Raw genomic sequence first — 15,985 nt, forward strand, 5'->3', positions numbered from 1 at the left:
ACTTGAACCTTCCTTGGCCTACTGTACGTAAAGTGCTTCAAATAATTTTATGCTGGTTCCTGTACAAGATTCATGTAGTGCAAGAACTAAAGTCTTGTGATCAGCAACAACAAATAGACTTTGCTCTACGATTTCTGGCTCTTATGGAACTTGGCAATACATGGGCTCGAATGATCTTGTGGCTGTTGAGGCACATTTCACTATTCATGAGGCTGTAAATGCACAAAACTACCGAATATGGGGAACTTCTCATCCATCTGCTCTGCATTAAAGACCACTACAAAGTCAGTACATTACAGTATGGTGTGGATTCACAGCAGAGTTTATTATTGGACCTTATTTTATTGTAAACGATCTTTTATTACAGTTTTTAGTATTCCGTAATATACAGTCATTAGTTTATTGTAAATAATTTGTTTTATATTATATTTTTATACTATTTGTAAAAATTTTAATTACAGTAAATTTTGTTCAATGGTCGGTGTATGAGTTTATTTCCTAGATATATTTGTAATGTGCTTGTGCCAAGAGAGATTATCAGGATAATCCCCAAAAGAGATATATCATTTTGCCTAGAAATCAGAGTGTCACTAAAGATAAGCATAGGAGCAGAAGAATCCTTTTTGCGAGATATAAGACAAGACTGAGTTTTAGAAGGGTTGAAATCAACTAAACTGTCTTTGCCCCACTGGAGAATTACCTGAAGATCGGCATTTAAATAATTGTAGCAGATTTTCGAGAAGTTGAAGCTGATTGAGCAGGGCAAGGTTTCTCAAAATGGAAAGTGGAATGCAATGTGCTATCACGGAAAAACTATGGATAGAATTTCCAGTCAATGGAAGAAGGTCATTAATATACAAGAGGAAAAGAGTGGGGGAAAGAACTGAACCTTGGGGGACACTGACATTAGTGGAGAGGTTAGAATACAGAGAGCATTCTACCATCACCCTCAGTGAGTGATCAGAGAGAAAACTGGATAACCAATTACTAAAAACAGTTGGCAAACCATAAGATGGAAGCTTTTTGAGAAGTAATTGCAATGGGACGATAATTGGATTTGAGGGATTTGTCACCCTTTTTAGGAACTGGCTGGATATGAGCAAATTTCCAAGCAGAAGGAAAAACACCTTTGGAATAAGAAAGTGAAAAAAGGCGGCAAAGAATGGGAGTAAGTTCAGGAGCACAGGTTTTGAGAATAAGTGGTGAAATACCATCGGGACCTGGAGCTCACTTAGCATCAAGATCCGTCAAAATCCTTTTGACGGAAGACCACAGGAGGCATTGAATGGAGCGTGATGGGAATGGTGGGAGGTGCTTTACCAAAATCGTTAATACATGAGTTGGAAGGAAAATGGGATGTTAGCAGGTTATCTTTATCCTTGGCTGATGTGACAACAGAACCATCTGGTTTGGACAGAGGTGGGAGCAGAGATGGGCAAAAGTTGCAGCCAATACCTGCAACTTTTGGCAAGAGACCAGAATGCTCGGCTACCATTAGGGCAAGAAGCAAGTTTTCTACTCCTAGCCTGTTCAAACTCTAGTTTGGACTGGTTAATAACTGCTTTACAGTTGTTGCAAGCTTTGGTGTAGGCAGAAAATGAAACTGAATAATTAGAAACAAGCCAATTACGATATACAACATTCTTCTCTTGAACAGCCTTAGCACATTTATTGGAAAACCAAGGTTTAGATAAGGGACGAGATTTTAAAGTAGAGTGTGGGATAAAAGGATTCCATTCCTGCAAGAATAAGTTCACTGACACGATATGAGCAAACGTTGACATCAGAAGTTTTTAAACAGTAATCTGACCAAGGAAAAGAAGAAACGAAATCTTGCAGGTCATCCCATTTTGCATTCTTGTAATGCCAAACAACACGAAGTTGGGAATAGCCTTGAGATAAAGGCTCCATTGGAGAAGAGACAATCACCAAGTTGTGATCTGAAGTGTCTAAAGGACCTCTCACTTCAACAGTGTACTTAGAAGGGTTGTTTGTGAGAAAAAGGTCAAGCGTATTTATTGGCTGTATGATTAGGATTGTCCAGTATTCTTGTAGGTAAATGAACAATCTGTTCAAGGTCGTTAGTAATTGCAAAAGCCTCAGCATCTCGACCAGCTGGGTCGGTGTGACTAGAAAACGGAAGCCAGCTGGAGTTGTGAACATTAAAATCACCAAGGAAAATTACCTCACTGTTAGGAAAGTTGGACTGGAGAAAGTTAAGTTGCAAAGAGAAGTCAAAGAGCTCCAAGTGATTAGTGGAGTTGGGAGAACAGTAGAAACAATAGATGAATTTGACACAATGAGGTAGAGAGATTTTAAACCAGAGAAGATCAAAGAGAGGAGATTCCAAATTGCCAAGTCTCTGAGAGGAAATATCAGAACGGACATATGCACAAGTACCACCTTTGAGGTGAAAGGAATCATACAGTGAATAATTTGGGCATCCGAGATGTGAGCAGTCATTGAATCAACTGATAACTGAGATTCTGTCAGAAAAAGTACGTGGGGTTTGGCAGATTGCAAGTGGAAATGGACATCGTTGAGATTAGAATTGATACCACGTATATTTGTGAAATGAACAAGGAAGTGGAATCTTGAGGAATGTCCCAAGAAAGGTGCTGGAATCCTTAGCACAGCTGAGAAAGACTAATTGTAAAGTTTAATCAAGTCCACCTTGAAGTTTTTTATGGATGAAGAGATATCCATACACACACACAATTGTCAAAAAATACGAACCTTTGTATTAAGACAGTCACAGAGAGAAGAAATGAAAATAGGTTTAAAGAAAACTGTGACGTGGAACAGTGACATGTTGACTCTTTGAGTATAAAGACTGCACAGACTGTTCAACTTCAGTAATCTGTAATCGAACAGTCTGTGCAAATGAAAGACATAAATGGTTTCTCAAAATAAAGACATAACTGGCTTCTCAAAAGCATCCATCTAGAAGGCTTTTAATGACTGGAAGGCAAGTGGTTCTTTCACATCTCAAATGCATAAACGTGGCAGAAAAACAATATTTCAAGACCGAAGTCTCCTGCCTATTCGGAAATCACTTGTTTCTGAGAAAAACAGAAAAATCTGTTTGCAGTGGTGCCGACAACATCATGATTGGACAGTGGAACAAAGGAAGAAAGTCACATGGTCAGACGAATTGCAATACGCTTTGTTTTGCACTGATGGTAGGCAGAGGGTGTGGCGACAACCTCACAGAATGATGGACCCTGGTTTCCTTGTTAAAACATCACAAGCATCTGGAGGTGGCATCTGGTATGAGGAATGTTTTGTTGGCACGGACTGGGAACTCCACTAATAACATTAGTCCACAAAAAGTAATGTCCATTAGTAACCACTCCGTTTTTTTCCCACTCAACTATCCTTTTATGCATAGCAGTAACTTGTCCTTAATGCCACACTGATTCAGTTTGTACAGCAGTCTTTTATATGCAAGTATCAACAGCTTTCCTGAAATCCAAATATATGATATCAGAATTATTCTTTGTATCCAGATCCTTTTTTTATTGCATCATAATATCCAATCAGATTGGTCACACCAGAACTCCCTTTAAAAAATTCATGCTGTGACTGCAGTATAATTGCATTCCTGTCTAGATGGTCATGAATTACTTCTTTAACCAAAGACTCCCCATTATTTTCCCTGGAACAGAAGTTAAATTAACAGATCCCTAATTATTCATTTCACACTTTGCGAATTGGGAACACATTCTACAGTTCATAGGGACCTCCCCTGCATCTAAAGATGCTCTCATAATGCTTTGTTGCTTTCCTTCTCGTAATGCTTTGTTGCTTTCCTTCTCGTAATGCTTTGTTGCTTCCCTTAATATAATTGGATAGATCCCATCCACCTCAGGCCCTTTTTTTATATTTAGATTCCACAATTTTGATGAACTTGTGGCATACTCCTCCCTAAAGAACTCATGTGAATGTGGAAGAAAAATACCTATTCATTTTATCGTCAGCAGATAAATTTTCGACATCAAGTGGACAAATGTGATTCAGATCCTTCCTTCTACTGTTAATATAAGTAGTGTTTGCTGTTTTTCTTAGCATTCTTTGCCAGACTTCTCATAATCTGTCTTAGCTTGCATAACCTCCTTTGTGACTTGATTACAGACTAGTTTATATCTTCCATGCTTTTATATCACTGTATATGCATAAATTTTTATATGTATACCATGCATTTTTCTTCTCTACCATAAGTCTCATCAGTTCATCTGACAGTCATTTAGATCTAAGCCTCTAATGGTATTTCTTAGTTGGTATATAAAGCCTAGTAACTTCTACAATTAATTCCCTGAATGCTTCCCATTTAATATTTGCTGTTGGTAACATTATCAGATGGTCCCACTGTATAGAATTTATCAAAACTGAGACCACTGTAGTCACTTTTGCAAAAGCATTGGCAGTACTTATTCCACATCAGCACACTGTGGTTGCTGCCACCCAGAGGTTCGTTTACTTGCAGATTCTTAATGCATGAAGAATCACTGCTGATAACCAGATCACGAGTATTGCTCCCTCTTGCCTCTCTAACATGCTAATGGGGAAAACAGTCATCCAAGGGATCCACAAAAGTCTTGCTAGTGGATTTCCTGCTTGTGTGTGACCAACCACAAGTTCCAATCAATATTTGGAAACTTAAAATCCCTCATTATAAGACATTCTGATTTACAGCTCCACTCTATTTCTTTTGTATAGTTTTGTTATACCCATCACAGTCATTAGGCCTATAGCACATGCCTACTCTCATTTTTGGTTTCCAGTGCTTATGTCACACCAAACTAACTCGACATTGCACTGACCCCCCATGTTGGCTGGATGCTGCACTGCCTGAGATTTAATATGCTTCTTAACTAAGAACATAACCCTACTTTGTTTTCCTTCCTGCATGTATTGTACTCCCCATATTGAAATTCAGCATCGCTTATGTCTGAGTGGCACCATGTCTCCACTATTCCTACAATGTCTGCATTTAATGACTTAATCAGTACTTCAAGTTCATCAAATTTATTTACAATGCATTAGTGTACATGCAAGTATACATGTTCTGACTCTTAGTTATCCTAACCAGGACCGCACGACCCTATGTTCCGCCAGTAAGCAAAATCAAATTTGCCACCTCAAAATATTTGGATTAAAAAAATAAAATGAGGTGTAAATAATTATTATTAATTTATTAAAAAAGAAAAGAATTACAACATAACTCACATATAATATAATGAAACAACAAACAAAAATAACAAAATCATTCTGAAATTGTGGAAACAAACTTTAAATTCTAAATCACAGTAATCATACCTACAAAAATAAAATAAAAGGAAAATGAGAGTGTTAAAAAACTATGCAAATTTGTTTCTTTGCTTTAAAATGTACGAATTTATTAATTATTTCATTTATGTTTATTTTTTCCAAAAGATCATTTTCTGTTGAAATTATTGCCAAATTATAGAGTCGTGACATTGTCGCTTGTAAATAATTTTTGAACTGCTCACCTGAGGCAAGGAAACTATTAAAGTTAGAAAAATTCTTAATACAACTGCTACATTTGGAAAAGTATCTGTAAAATCGATTTTTAAAAAAAAATTGTAAAAATTGAAATGGAATAATATTGTTTTTACTACAGCAGATTCTCGGTTAACTGGGATCGGATTAACCGGGACACTTCAAGACTCCAAATTGAAAAAGAAAAAAAAAAATCAAACAGAAATCAAAAAAATTCAAGTAATAAGTAGAATAGGTATAAACAGATATTTTGCAAGTTGTAAATAATCAACAAGTGGCATTATAAGTCGTCATTGGGAGATTAGCGTAATTTAACCTATTATCTTGCAATCCCCGCTGTCTTCACACCCACCACTCAAAAAGAGAGACCAATTGTTTACTTTGTTTTAGTGCATCACATCGATTGTTATGTTCCGTTAGTTATGTCAGGGATGTTGGAATTTCTTTTATAGTAATTTTTTTTTTTTTTTTTTTTTTTGTTTAGAAATCACGAAAATGATGGGTAAACGCAAAAGAGTTTTCTGTTAAACAAAACTTGAAATTATTCAAAAATCTGAAAACGGTGCATCTGTTAAATCTCTAAGGAATCATTATAATAAGGATGTATCAGAATGGCCAAACATATTAACAAGTATCGTGCGGAATTCAGATTTGTCAATAATAACATAGTAGCAATATGTTATTAGTCATTCCCGAGTTATGTAAAACTTGATGAGTTAATAAGTCCTGGAACATATCCTTACGTATGTCGGGGACTTTTGTATTTTTGGATTATCCGGGATTTGTTTTTTACCATTTATCCTGGAAAATTAAGAGTCTACTGTATATTTTGATGTACTCTTTAAATTCTTCAGATAATGCTAAACCATCAATATCCAACTCATTACAATCAAATGTCACTTAACTTAATATGTAAATGATTTAATATATCACCATCTGACCATTTTTTTTTTTTTTTTTTTTAATTCAGAAATATTATATAACATTTTAAATATTTGTACATGTTCTTTCATATTTGTAAACTTTTCAGTTAACGAGAAAATTGTTGTGTCCATAATTTGAAAGAAAAAAATCATTTTGAAATTTTGTTGCGGATCCTGAATGTCAAAGTTTGCAGGTGACACCAAGGTTGGCAGGGTTGTTAATGATAGCAATGACAGTATGCTACTGCAACAAGATCTAGAAAAGTTGGGCAGATGAGCTGAGAAGTGGCAACTGAAGTTTAACATTGACAAATGCAGAATACTGCATATGGGTAGAAGTAACCCCAGAGAAACGTACCAACTGCGTGGTACGGTATTCTGCCACTGAGGATGGTAGAGAATGAAAAACATCTGGGGTTAATTGTGCAGTCAGACATGAAGTTTTCTGAGCAATGCAGACAGGGTGCCAGAGCAGCTCATGGGGGTTTTGTCAATGATATACAGGAATTTTGCTAGTAGGGAGAAGGAGCTCATTATTACTTTTTTGTATAAGGCAGTGGTCAGGCCATGCCTTGAGTACTGCGTGCAGGTCTGGAGAAAGAGTACAGGGAAGGACAACAAAGTTGGTGAGAGAACAAAGGGGTGCTCTTACTAAGAAAGGCTTAAATTCTGCGAAGTGTCTGATTGAGGTTTATGAGGCCTTGAATGGGTTGGCCAGGCTCAATTCTGATGGGATTCTTCCTCTTGCCCCGATTACAAACCTGAGGGGGCATAAATTCATATTGAGAAAGGACAGTTGTAGAATGGATGCTCGGAAATTTGCTTTTAGCCAGCGGGTAGCATTGTTGAAACAAACTTCCATCTGTCGTTGTGGAAGTTGATGGCTGAAATCAATAATATAACAATGCCTTAATTATCATTACTCACCTCATCTCGTGAGGGGAGTACTGATAAATTAAGCCATTGCTATATTAATGATTTCAGTAATTAATATGGTACTTTAAGGTTTACTATAAATTTTTCACTGGAAGTTGATATCTTAAATAAATTCAAGGAAGAACTGGACAAACATTTTAGGTTGTGTGAAATGGGAATTTTTTTTTTTTTTTGGTTGATGCTGTATAAGCTTGCTTTCTTGCATCATATGCCCCTACTAATGCAAATGCTTCATCTCTACTTTAACAATTGAAATTACATTTTTGCAATCTTTTTCCTTACAGCACTTACTTCTGGCAACGAATCTTCTTCAATGCCAATGATAGCAGCCATATTATTAGTGGAATTGAGAAATTTTTGGACTGCCTCTTAAAATATTCCATGATATTCCCTCTTGATTATAGACATTCAAGAGCTTCATATATACCAGAATCCTTTTTTTTATTTTATTTTTTTTATTTAGCACTTTACTAGTACCTTACTGGATTAATTTTATTTTTGTCTTCAGTGATTATAGCAAAATATTTAGCTTCTCTAGTCATTTCTAGAATTTTATCTGTAATATTTTGTGAAATTATCGAAATAATTTCATTTTGTATTTGATCACCCAAATAGTGCACAATATTTTTCGATTCAGATTTCTGAATATGGCAAATATGTTTTGCCATTGCTGGATCAAATTTAGCAATTGTTTCAGTAAGTTTTAAAAAGTTACTATTTTCATATAAATCTTTTGAAGATCACCTGAACACTATACATACATTGCCTTGCTAAAAATAGTATCACATACTGTATATTATTGTGGCTGAACTCCAGGATATGGATATCTCCATTGCGAGCGTGTCAAGTTCTGTGATTGGCTAATTATTGGGAATGCATAATTTACCTCATTTTGCGTTTCTGATTGCTTGATTAAATGCAAATTCGCTTCTGATTTTAGTGGGTAATGTGAAATTATCGTGCTGTTGTTTAATTGTCATCGTGCCGCTCTGCTGCCCTCGGTTATTGTTATTTCGTTTGCAAAAGGATGAATTAATGTAAGACTGCAATTGAATGATGTATGAGTGTGAAGTTGATTAGCTCCAGAATACAAGTGTTTTCAGTGGCGAATGTTTGATGAAGTGTACCAGGTGGCATGTGAGGACTGATGAGGTGTTTTTTTTTTTTTTTTTTTTTTTTTCAAGTTTCTTGACAATTTGATGTTTTTCGCTTTAATTGTATGAGTTGTTAGTATCAGGTTCTCTTTATATTAGCAGGGGTGTAGGGACAACAGCCCCGAGAACAAAAAAAGAAGCGTTTCTGTTGAGGTGATGAGCAATTCTCATCGTTAATGCATGTGAAATCGCCTAGAAGAATCAGTGACTGTATGTGGTGTTAATTTTTGTTAGCTATTTAAAAAAAAAAAAAAAAAAAATTGCCGTTTTGCTGTTTTTTCTTTATTTTAGCTGCAACATATTGTGATGTCACGTGACATTCCCCAGTAACATGCAGAGAGGGGATAAAGCAGTGAGTGGGGGGTTGTACACATGTTCTGGAGTATAACCCTGCAAAATATAAATATGAAACAGATCTATCTAGATAATAAGCAAATTAACGTAAGTCTTCAATTTCGTGTACTCTATTTATTTCAAATGAATTATTTGATTGCCATGTTGAATACTGGTAAACGTTAACTATTCAGATGACCAGTGCGATTCCTGGGTGTGTGGGGCAAGCGGTTGGATAGATTTTATGAGTACCACGAGTTACATGATGGTAAACCCTTTGACTCTTAATTTGTGCTTGCAGCACTAATTGCCTCAATTGCATGAAAACCAGAGGTGTGAACAATGCTTTCCCAGTTGTCTTTTGTAATCCATTCTTTATATGGAAATTTTCTTCGATCTACGGAAATTATTTTAAATGTAATTACCAAGGGGGAATTCAAAAAAATATTGCTAAATAGAAAAGTTTGCTATAAAGAAGTTTGTTAAACACAAGTTCGACTTGTATGTCAAAAAGTTTTTTGGCACCCTCCTGAACTGTCACCTGTAAACGACGCTTGCCTTGCCTACCCACTTGCGGCGGCCCTGATCCTAACACAGCCCAGGTATTTTATTACATAATAACCCACACCAGGGCCTGAAATCCCTGACATCTTGCTTTCCAGGCTGCAGCATATTTCATTAGAAGCAGTGCAAGAATTACTTTCACCTCGACTGTGGCTCTAGTTAATCTATTAGTCTATGTATTATTCTATATTATTAGTCTATATTTCCCTGTCAAAATAGCAGTTTTGTGATCCATCTATCACTGCCTCCATAGCATTGTGAGTATTCTCACACTCATTATATTTAAGTGTATTCCATGCCTGTGAAAACTCTCTGCCTTGTTACTAAACACTGGCCACGCTGATAAAAATTCTACCCTGTGATCCTTGCACAGTCTCTCCTGGGCCAAACTGATTGTCAAAGCTCTCAACATGTAGAGAAAGAATCTTTTATTGCACCACCTTCAATTGTAACAATTACAAAATTGGATAGTGTTGCAATGTCCCTTTTGTGGCCAAAAAAGCCAGGGGTTGACACCTACAGAGATGATAACAACCAGATACATTACAGACATAAATAAATTGACATTAAGTGATATAGGACATTAAATAATTAAATAAAATAACATCGAATGACATATGACATGTTCTCCATCCTATCATGTCTGAGCAGGATTGCAGACATTTTCAAATTTAAACCTAACTCAGACTATTTCCTAGCATTGCCCTCTACTTGTTAAGTTATTCCTCAGATTTCCTATTCTTAATATCACTAAGGTGTACAACAGTATTGCCATTTGTGCCCTTAATCGATGAAATATGCTCTACAGTGTTATCTACTTTTGCCACTGACAGACACCTTGGTTCTATTCTGCCTATCAATTTTGCACTATATATTTCCCAATTTCCTGACAATAGAGTCGCCAACAGTAACTATCTCCTATGGGACCCAGCACTTTCTGGCTTTGGGATTGCCACTGTGTTGCCTGATGCACAAGTGAGGGCTCTGCCATTGAGTTGGGCAGCTGAATGCTTGATTGGCCCCCCATTTTAATTCCTTCAGGAACAGCCAATCTGTTTCTCAGGCTCTCATAAACACCCATCACAATGCTGAGTTCATGCATGACTTCCTCAGCGCTGAACACACACAAAGACATCCCCCTTGGCTGTACCATGTCCCATTCCAGATAGGTCTGCAAACTTCTCACAAGTAGCACATTTCTTAAGGCCATGATTTGTAGGGGGAACCATCCCCTTTAGTTCTTCTCTGAGCCACAGCACTCCCACTGCTTTGCTGCTCTAGTCTTGAGGTATGATTTCTGTTTAAATTCAGTTAACTTGAGAATACTACACTAAAATTATAGATATCTAAATGCAGTAACACATATTTCACTATCAAGTTTGTGTTATATGTATTAAGCTATACCATTATGTTCATAGAGTTTTAAATTAGTTACAGCTTTACTAGAAATAAAATTTCTTAGCCAAAACAAAAAAATAAACACCAACCTATGTGATTAAAACCCTACAATTTCTAAAGAAGTGCTCATTTTTTTCCTGTTTTAGAGTGAAACTACAGTAGTAATGGATGTGGAAACCACAGTTGATATAGATGGTGAAACTGGTATTTCCTCTAATCAAGAAGAAAAACAAAACGACAACCAAGAAGTTCCTGTTAACTATAACTTGGAACATGCATACTCTTCAGCTTCAAAATCTACATCAGGTAAATTATAATATTTACATTTAAATTGAGGGGTTAATTTAAAAAAATTACAAGCTGCTGATTTTAAGCACTTAACATAATATAAGCAGTTAAATTTCGGGATCATCTTCATTCCTGCTGACTACCTCTTATGAAGCATGATGTACTTACTGTCAATTTAATATAACAAGGAATTCATAATTTTTAATTTTAGAAGTTAAAATGTATTGCTTAAAAATTAAGTAAAAATACTTTCTCATTTCATCATTTTTTATAGTTCCAAACACAGAAGGTTGATACTCCTCTGGTGCTCTTATAACTATATCTGAATTTAGAAATTAAAAAAGATGGTTATTAACATTAATATATAAAAATTGTAATTTCTTGATGATATATATACGAAGCTTGTTCCAAAAGAAATGACAACATTTGCATATACACATGCTTATTAGCATTAGCAGAGCATCACCCATCCATTCACTCCAAAAGTATGTCTAGTTCTGCCTTGAACTTATTTAAGCTGTTTACCTCCACTACAACAGATCGAAGTTTGTTCCAACTATCAACCATCCACTGGCTAAAGGCAAATTTCTGCACATCTATTCTACAATTGTCTTTCCTTAATTTGAATTTATGTCCCCTCAGGTGAGTAATCTGAGCAGGAGGAAGAATCCCATCAGCATTGAGCTTGCTCAAACCATTCAAGGCCTTATACACCTCAATTAGATCACCTTGCAGATGCCTAGTCTCCATACGCTGCAATTTGTAGAACTTAGCCTTTCTTGGTAACACCAACCTTTTGTTCCACTCACCAATCTTGTTACCCTTCTCTGTACTCATTCCAGCAGTACTACATCCTTCCTAAAATGAGGCCTTCAGACCTGTATGCAGTACTCAGGCTACACCTTGAGTACTGTATGCAGTACTCAAGGTGTAGCCTGACCATTGCCTTATACAAGGGAACAATCAGCTTCAAACTATCCCTGCTAGCAAAGTTCCTGTATATCATTGACAAGATGCTATGAGCTATTTTTGAAGACTGTCTGCACTGCTCAGAAAACTTCATATCTGACTCCACAATTACTCCCAGGTCCTTTTCATTCTCCACTACCCTGAGTGTAGTACCACCCAGTTGGTATGTTACTCTAGGGTTACTGCTACCCATATGCAGTATTTAAAGTTGTCAATGTTAAACTTCGGTTGCCACCTCTCAGCCCATCTGTTCAACTTTTCTAGATCCTGTCCCAGTAGTGTACTATCATTACTGTCATTAACAACCCCGATATACCTTCATCAATATCATTGATAAATACAGAAAACAACAAGGGGCCCAACACCGAACCCTGGGGGGGTCTCCATTAAAAATATTAATCCATGAAGAGCAGTGACTGTTGATTACCATTCTCTATCTTCTCTCACTCAACCATCCTTTTATCCATTGTAACAACTTGCCATTTATGCCATACTGCTCCAATTTGTACAGTAGCCTTCCATGTGCAAAGTATCAAAAGCTTTCCTAAAATCCAAGTACAGCCACTCACCTATTTTAGTAAGGATTGCGTTCCGAGCAGAACTCTGTGTCGAAAATTTACATAAGTCGGAATTTCCTTGAAGGCTTATGCAGCACTCGCAACTATGCATGTTGAATTTGATTAAAGCAAAAAATAAATGTTCAACAAACATGTAAATAGAATTATTTATTAAATTTTTTTTATCTCGTGCAGAAAAAATTGCAAAAGTGTACAAAGTGAGCAATTACAAAAATTTTACTTTAATGTTGTGGAAACCGGCACTTCAACCTATTAAACTAGCCTTTACTTGACATGAACTTGGCTTGGGGTTTGCCATACTTATCTTTAATATCCTCATAAATACTTCTTGCTTTTGCTTGAATGGCCATTAGACTCAGGGCACTTGTTTATGAATCTGATTTGTCCCAATTACTAATAGCTTTTACATGTTCTTTTATACATGCACTGTCCTTTAAAATAGTATTCACTGTTGAAGCAGCTAGACCTAATTGCTGTGCAATAGATGACACACTTTGTCCTGCTTTTACTTCTTAATCATTTTCATCTTCATTTCTAAATCAATTTTGTTTCCTTTCCTAGCACTGCCACCACTTGCACTTTCCGTTGGTCGCTTTCCCTTCATCATTGTAATAAGTAAATAGGAATGTGAAGAAGATTCTGAAAATTTATTTGTTTTTTTTATATGATTGAAGATTTCATTGAAGGGGAAACGCATTTCACAATAATATCATAAAAATCCATACAATTCCAGTTATCGGTATTATTGTAAATGCAGTAAGATTGAGTTTAGATTTCACTAACAGAAAAGCCCAATAAACCGGAAAGTGCAAATTGTTTTTATTGTTTTATGGTCATGACCTTCAGAAATGTGGTTTAGAAATATATCACAAAGGCGTTCAAAATTGAACGCCTTTGTGATATTTTTGATATATTGTAAATATATCGAACCAGCCAGTGCAAATATATTTGTGATATATTTGCACTGGCCGGCAAAAACTTCGGGGGAAAAGTCGGGGAATGCCTGTGTCTGAACTATAACTGCAGTCTTGTCTAGATGATCCTGCATTGCTTCTTTAACCAGCGACTCCATTATTTTCTCCTGGAACAGGAGTTAAACTAACTGGTCTGTAATTACTTGTGTCACTCTTTGATCCCCCTTTCTGAATGAGGACACATTTGCACATCTCCATTCCATGCTGACCATGGAGTCCATGGAAGCTTTCATAATTATGGCTAAGGGTTTGCTTACTTCCTTTGCTGCCTCCTTTAATATAACTGGATAGATCCCATCCACCCCAGGTGCCTTTCTTATGTTCAATTTAAATATAGAGTTTGATAAGCGTGGTGCTGAATTTATTTTCATTAATTAATTCAATGGCCCATAGGGCTTATGTTGTATTTATTAGACAAAGGCTGCCCGGGTGTGTAAAGTGCCTGCCTGGTAACCCAAAGGTCGCGGGTTCGATTCCCGCCTCGGGCTTGGATCAAAGTACTGCAAAAACATTGGGAGGTGCATTATGGCCACAGAAGCCCATGCGCCAACAACTACCAAAAAAAAAAAAGACAAAGGCTGCCACTCCTGAGAGTTTACAAATTATGTAATAGTGAATAATAGCACAGTGCTACACACACACACACTATGAAGTTCCCAGACTGGTTCTGTTGCCATAATATTCAATCAGTTTGAAAAGAAATGGAGGTAGTATGTTGTAGTTCAAACTTCCTCCAATAGATTGTGGTATAGAGATTGTCCAGTAGGCTGACAGGCTGCAAGTATGACAACCAGTTTCATTAGTAACTTTAATGTTGTGTCACAATTTTGCAGTAGAACAATGAACAGATATCAAATTTTGCTTTAAACTTTATTTGGGATAATCTGCAAAATAAACATATGAAATGTTAAAAACTGTTTATGTTGATGAAATGCTGTGATACTAGTGTGTTAAAATGATATGTGGATCAAAGACAGACATGAGGATGTTTGTTTGCAGTGGCCCAAGAAGTTGGCATCTATCAACCTCTCAAAATGAAGAGAGTTGCAAAAGTTCAGGAAATTGTTGCAGAAAATCATCATTTGACTGTCATAATAATGGCTGATGAATTGGATATGAATAAGGAGACAAGACGCCTGGTCAGCGTGAAGAGGAAAAGACCAAACCCTCCAGCAATGAGAGCACAACAATACAAATGGCCCTCAGTCCCCAGCAGCTTTCACTCTCCCTCTTACGGCAGCGAGAGGATCAGAGTGGAAGCAGAGGGTGCTAAGAATCTCTGGGTACGACCAGGCTGCCATGCACGGAAATTGAACTTGGCCTGTTATAACGTAAGAACACTCATCGGTGAAGACAGGATATTAGAGCTGGAAAAGGAATTAGAAAATGTGAATTGGAATATCATCGGTTTGGCTGAAACAAGAAGAAGAAATGAATCACTTATAAGTTTATCAAGTGGAAATCTGCTGTACACCAATGGAAACAGTGAAAGGAGTGAAGGTGGAATTGGGTTTCTGGTCCATAAAGATTTTAAAAACAACATTTTGGAATTCAAAAGTACATCACCAAGAGTGTCAAAACTAATACTCAAGATTTCTAAGAGATACAAGCTAAAGATTATAATGATTTATGCACCAACATCGAGCCATGATGATGAAGAGGTTGAAGAAATGTACACTGAAATTGAGACTCTTCTAGATGAGCAGAAAACCCACTACACTATTATTATGGGAGACTTCAATGCTAAGGTTGGAAAAAGACAAAACAGCACAGAAAGGGGAACTATAGGAAATTTTGGAATTGGTGAAAGAAATGAAAGAGGTGAAAGACTTGTGGAATTTGCAGAATCTCAAGGACTGTCAGTAATGAACACTTTTTTCAAGAAACGGGTGAACAGAAAGTGGACATGGAAGAGTCCAAATGGATTAACTACTAATGAAATCGACTTCATCCTCACTAACAGAAGATATATTGTGAATGATGTTACCGTCCTGAATAAGGTAAATGTTGGAAGTGATCACAGAATGGTAAGATGTACACTTGATATAGATGTAGGAAAGGAAAGGAAAAAACTGACTCGAGTAAATAATACAAAGGTCTTTGAAATAACAGAGGAGGAGAAAAAGCAGTATGTACTGGAACTTAAGAACAAGTTTGAGCTTCTGCAGACTGCTGAGGACCAAGATATCGACGAGGAATATTACAACTTTTTGAAAGTGATAAAGCCCAAGAAACCTATAGGGAAAAAGAAATCCAAAGAAGAAAAAATTAGTCAAGAAACACTTGTCATGATGAACCGAAGACGACAAATGAAAAGCAAGAAAAACACTGACAGGGAGAAAATC

At 36.5% G+C, this 15,985-nt stretch overlaps 1 protein-coding gene across 5 annotated transcripts in view; it reads left to right on the plus strand.

The window, feature by feature from the left end:
- Positions 1–15,985, plus strand: part of Kdm5 (Lysine demethylase 5) — a 589,167-nt gene that overhangs the window by 505,612 nt on the left and 67,570 nt on the right. For all 5 annotated transcript variants that reach the window (XM_090384917.1, XM_090384920.1, XM_090384918.1 and 2 more), the window contains one exon: positions 10,978–11,137. In XM_090384917.1, coding sequence (XP_090241043.1) covers positions 10,978–11,137 — 160 coding nt within the window. The remainder of the gene's footprint in view (positions 1–10,977; positions 11,138–15,985) is intronic.

The sequence above is a fragment of the Mastigoproctus giganteus genome, chromosome 11 (genome assembly GCF_048544385.1).
Source record: "Mastigoproctus giganteus isolate SK-2022 chromosome 11, ASM4854438v1, whole genome shotgun sequence".
NCBI lineage: Eukaryota > Metazoa > Arthropoda > Arachnida > Uropygi > Thelyphonidae > Mastigoproctus > Mastigoproctus giganteus.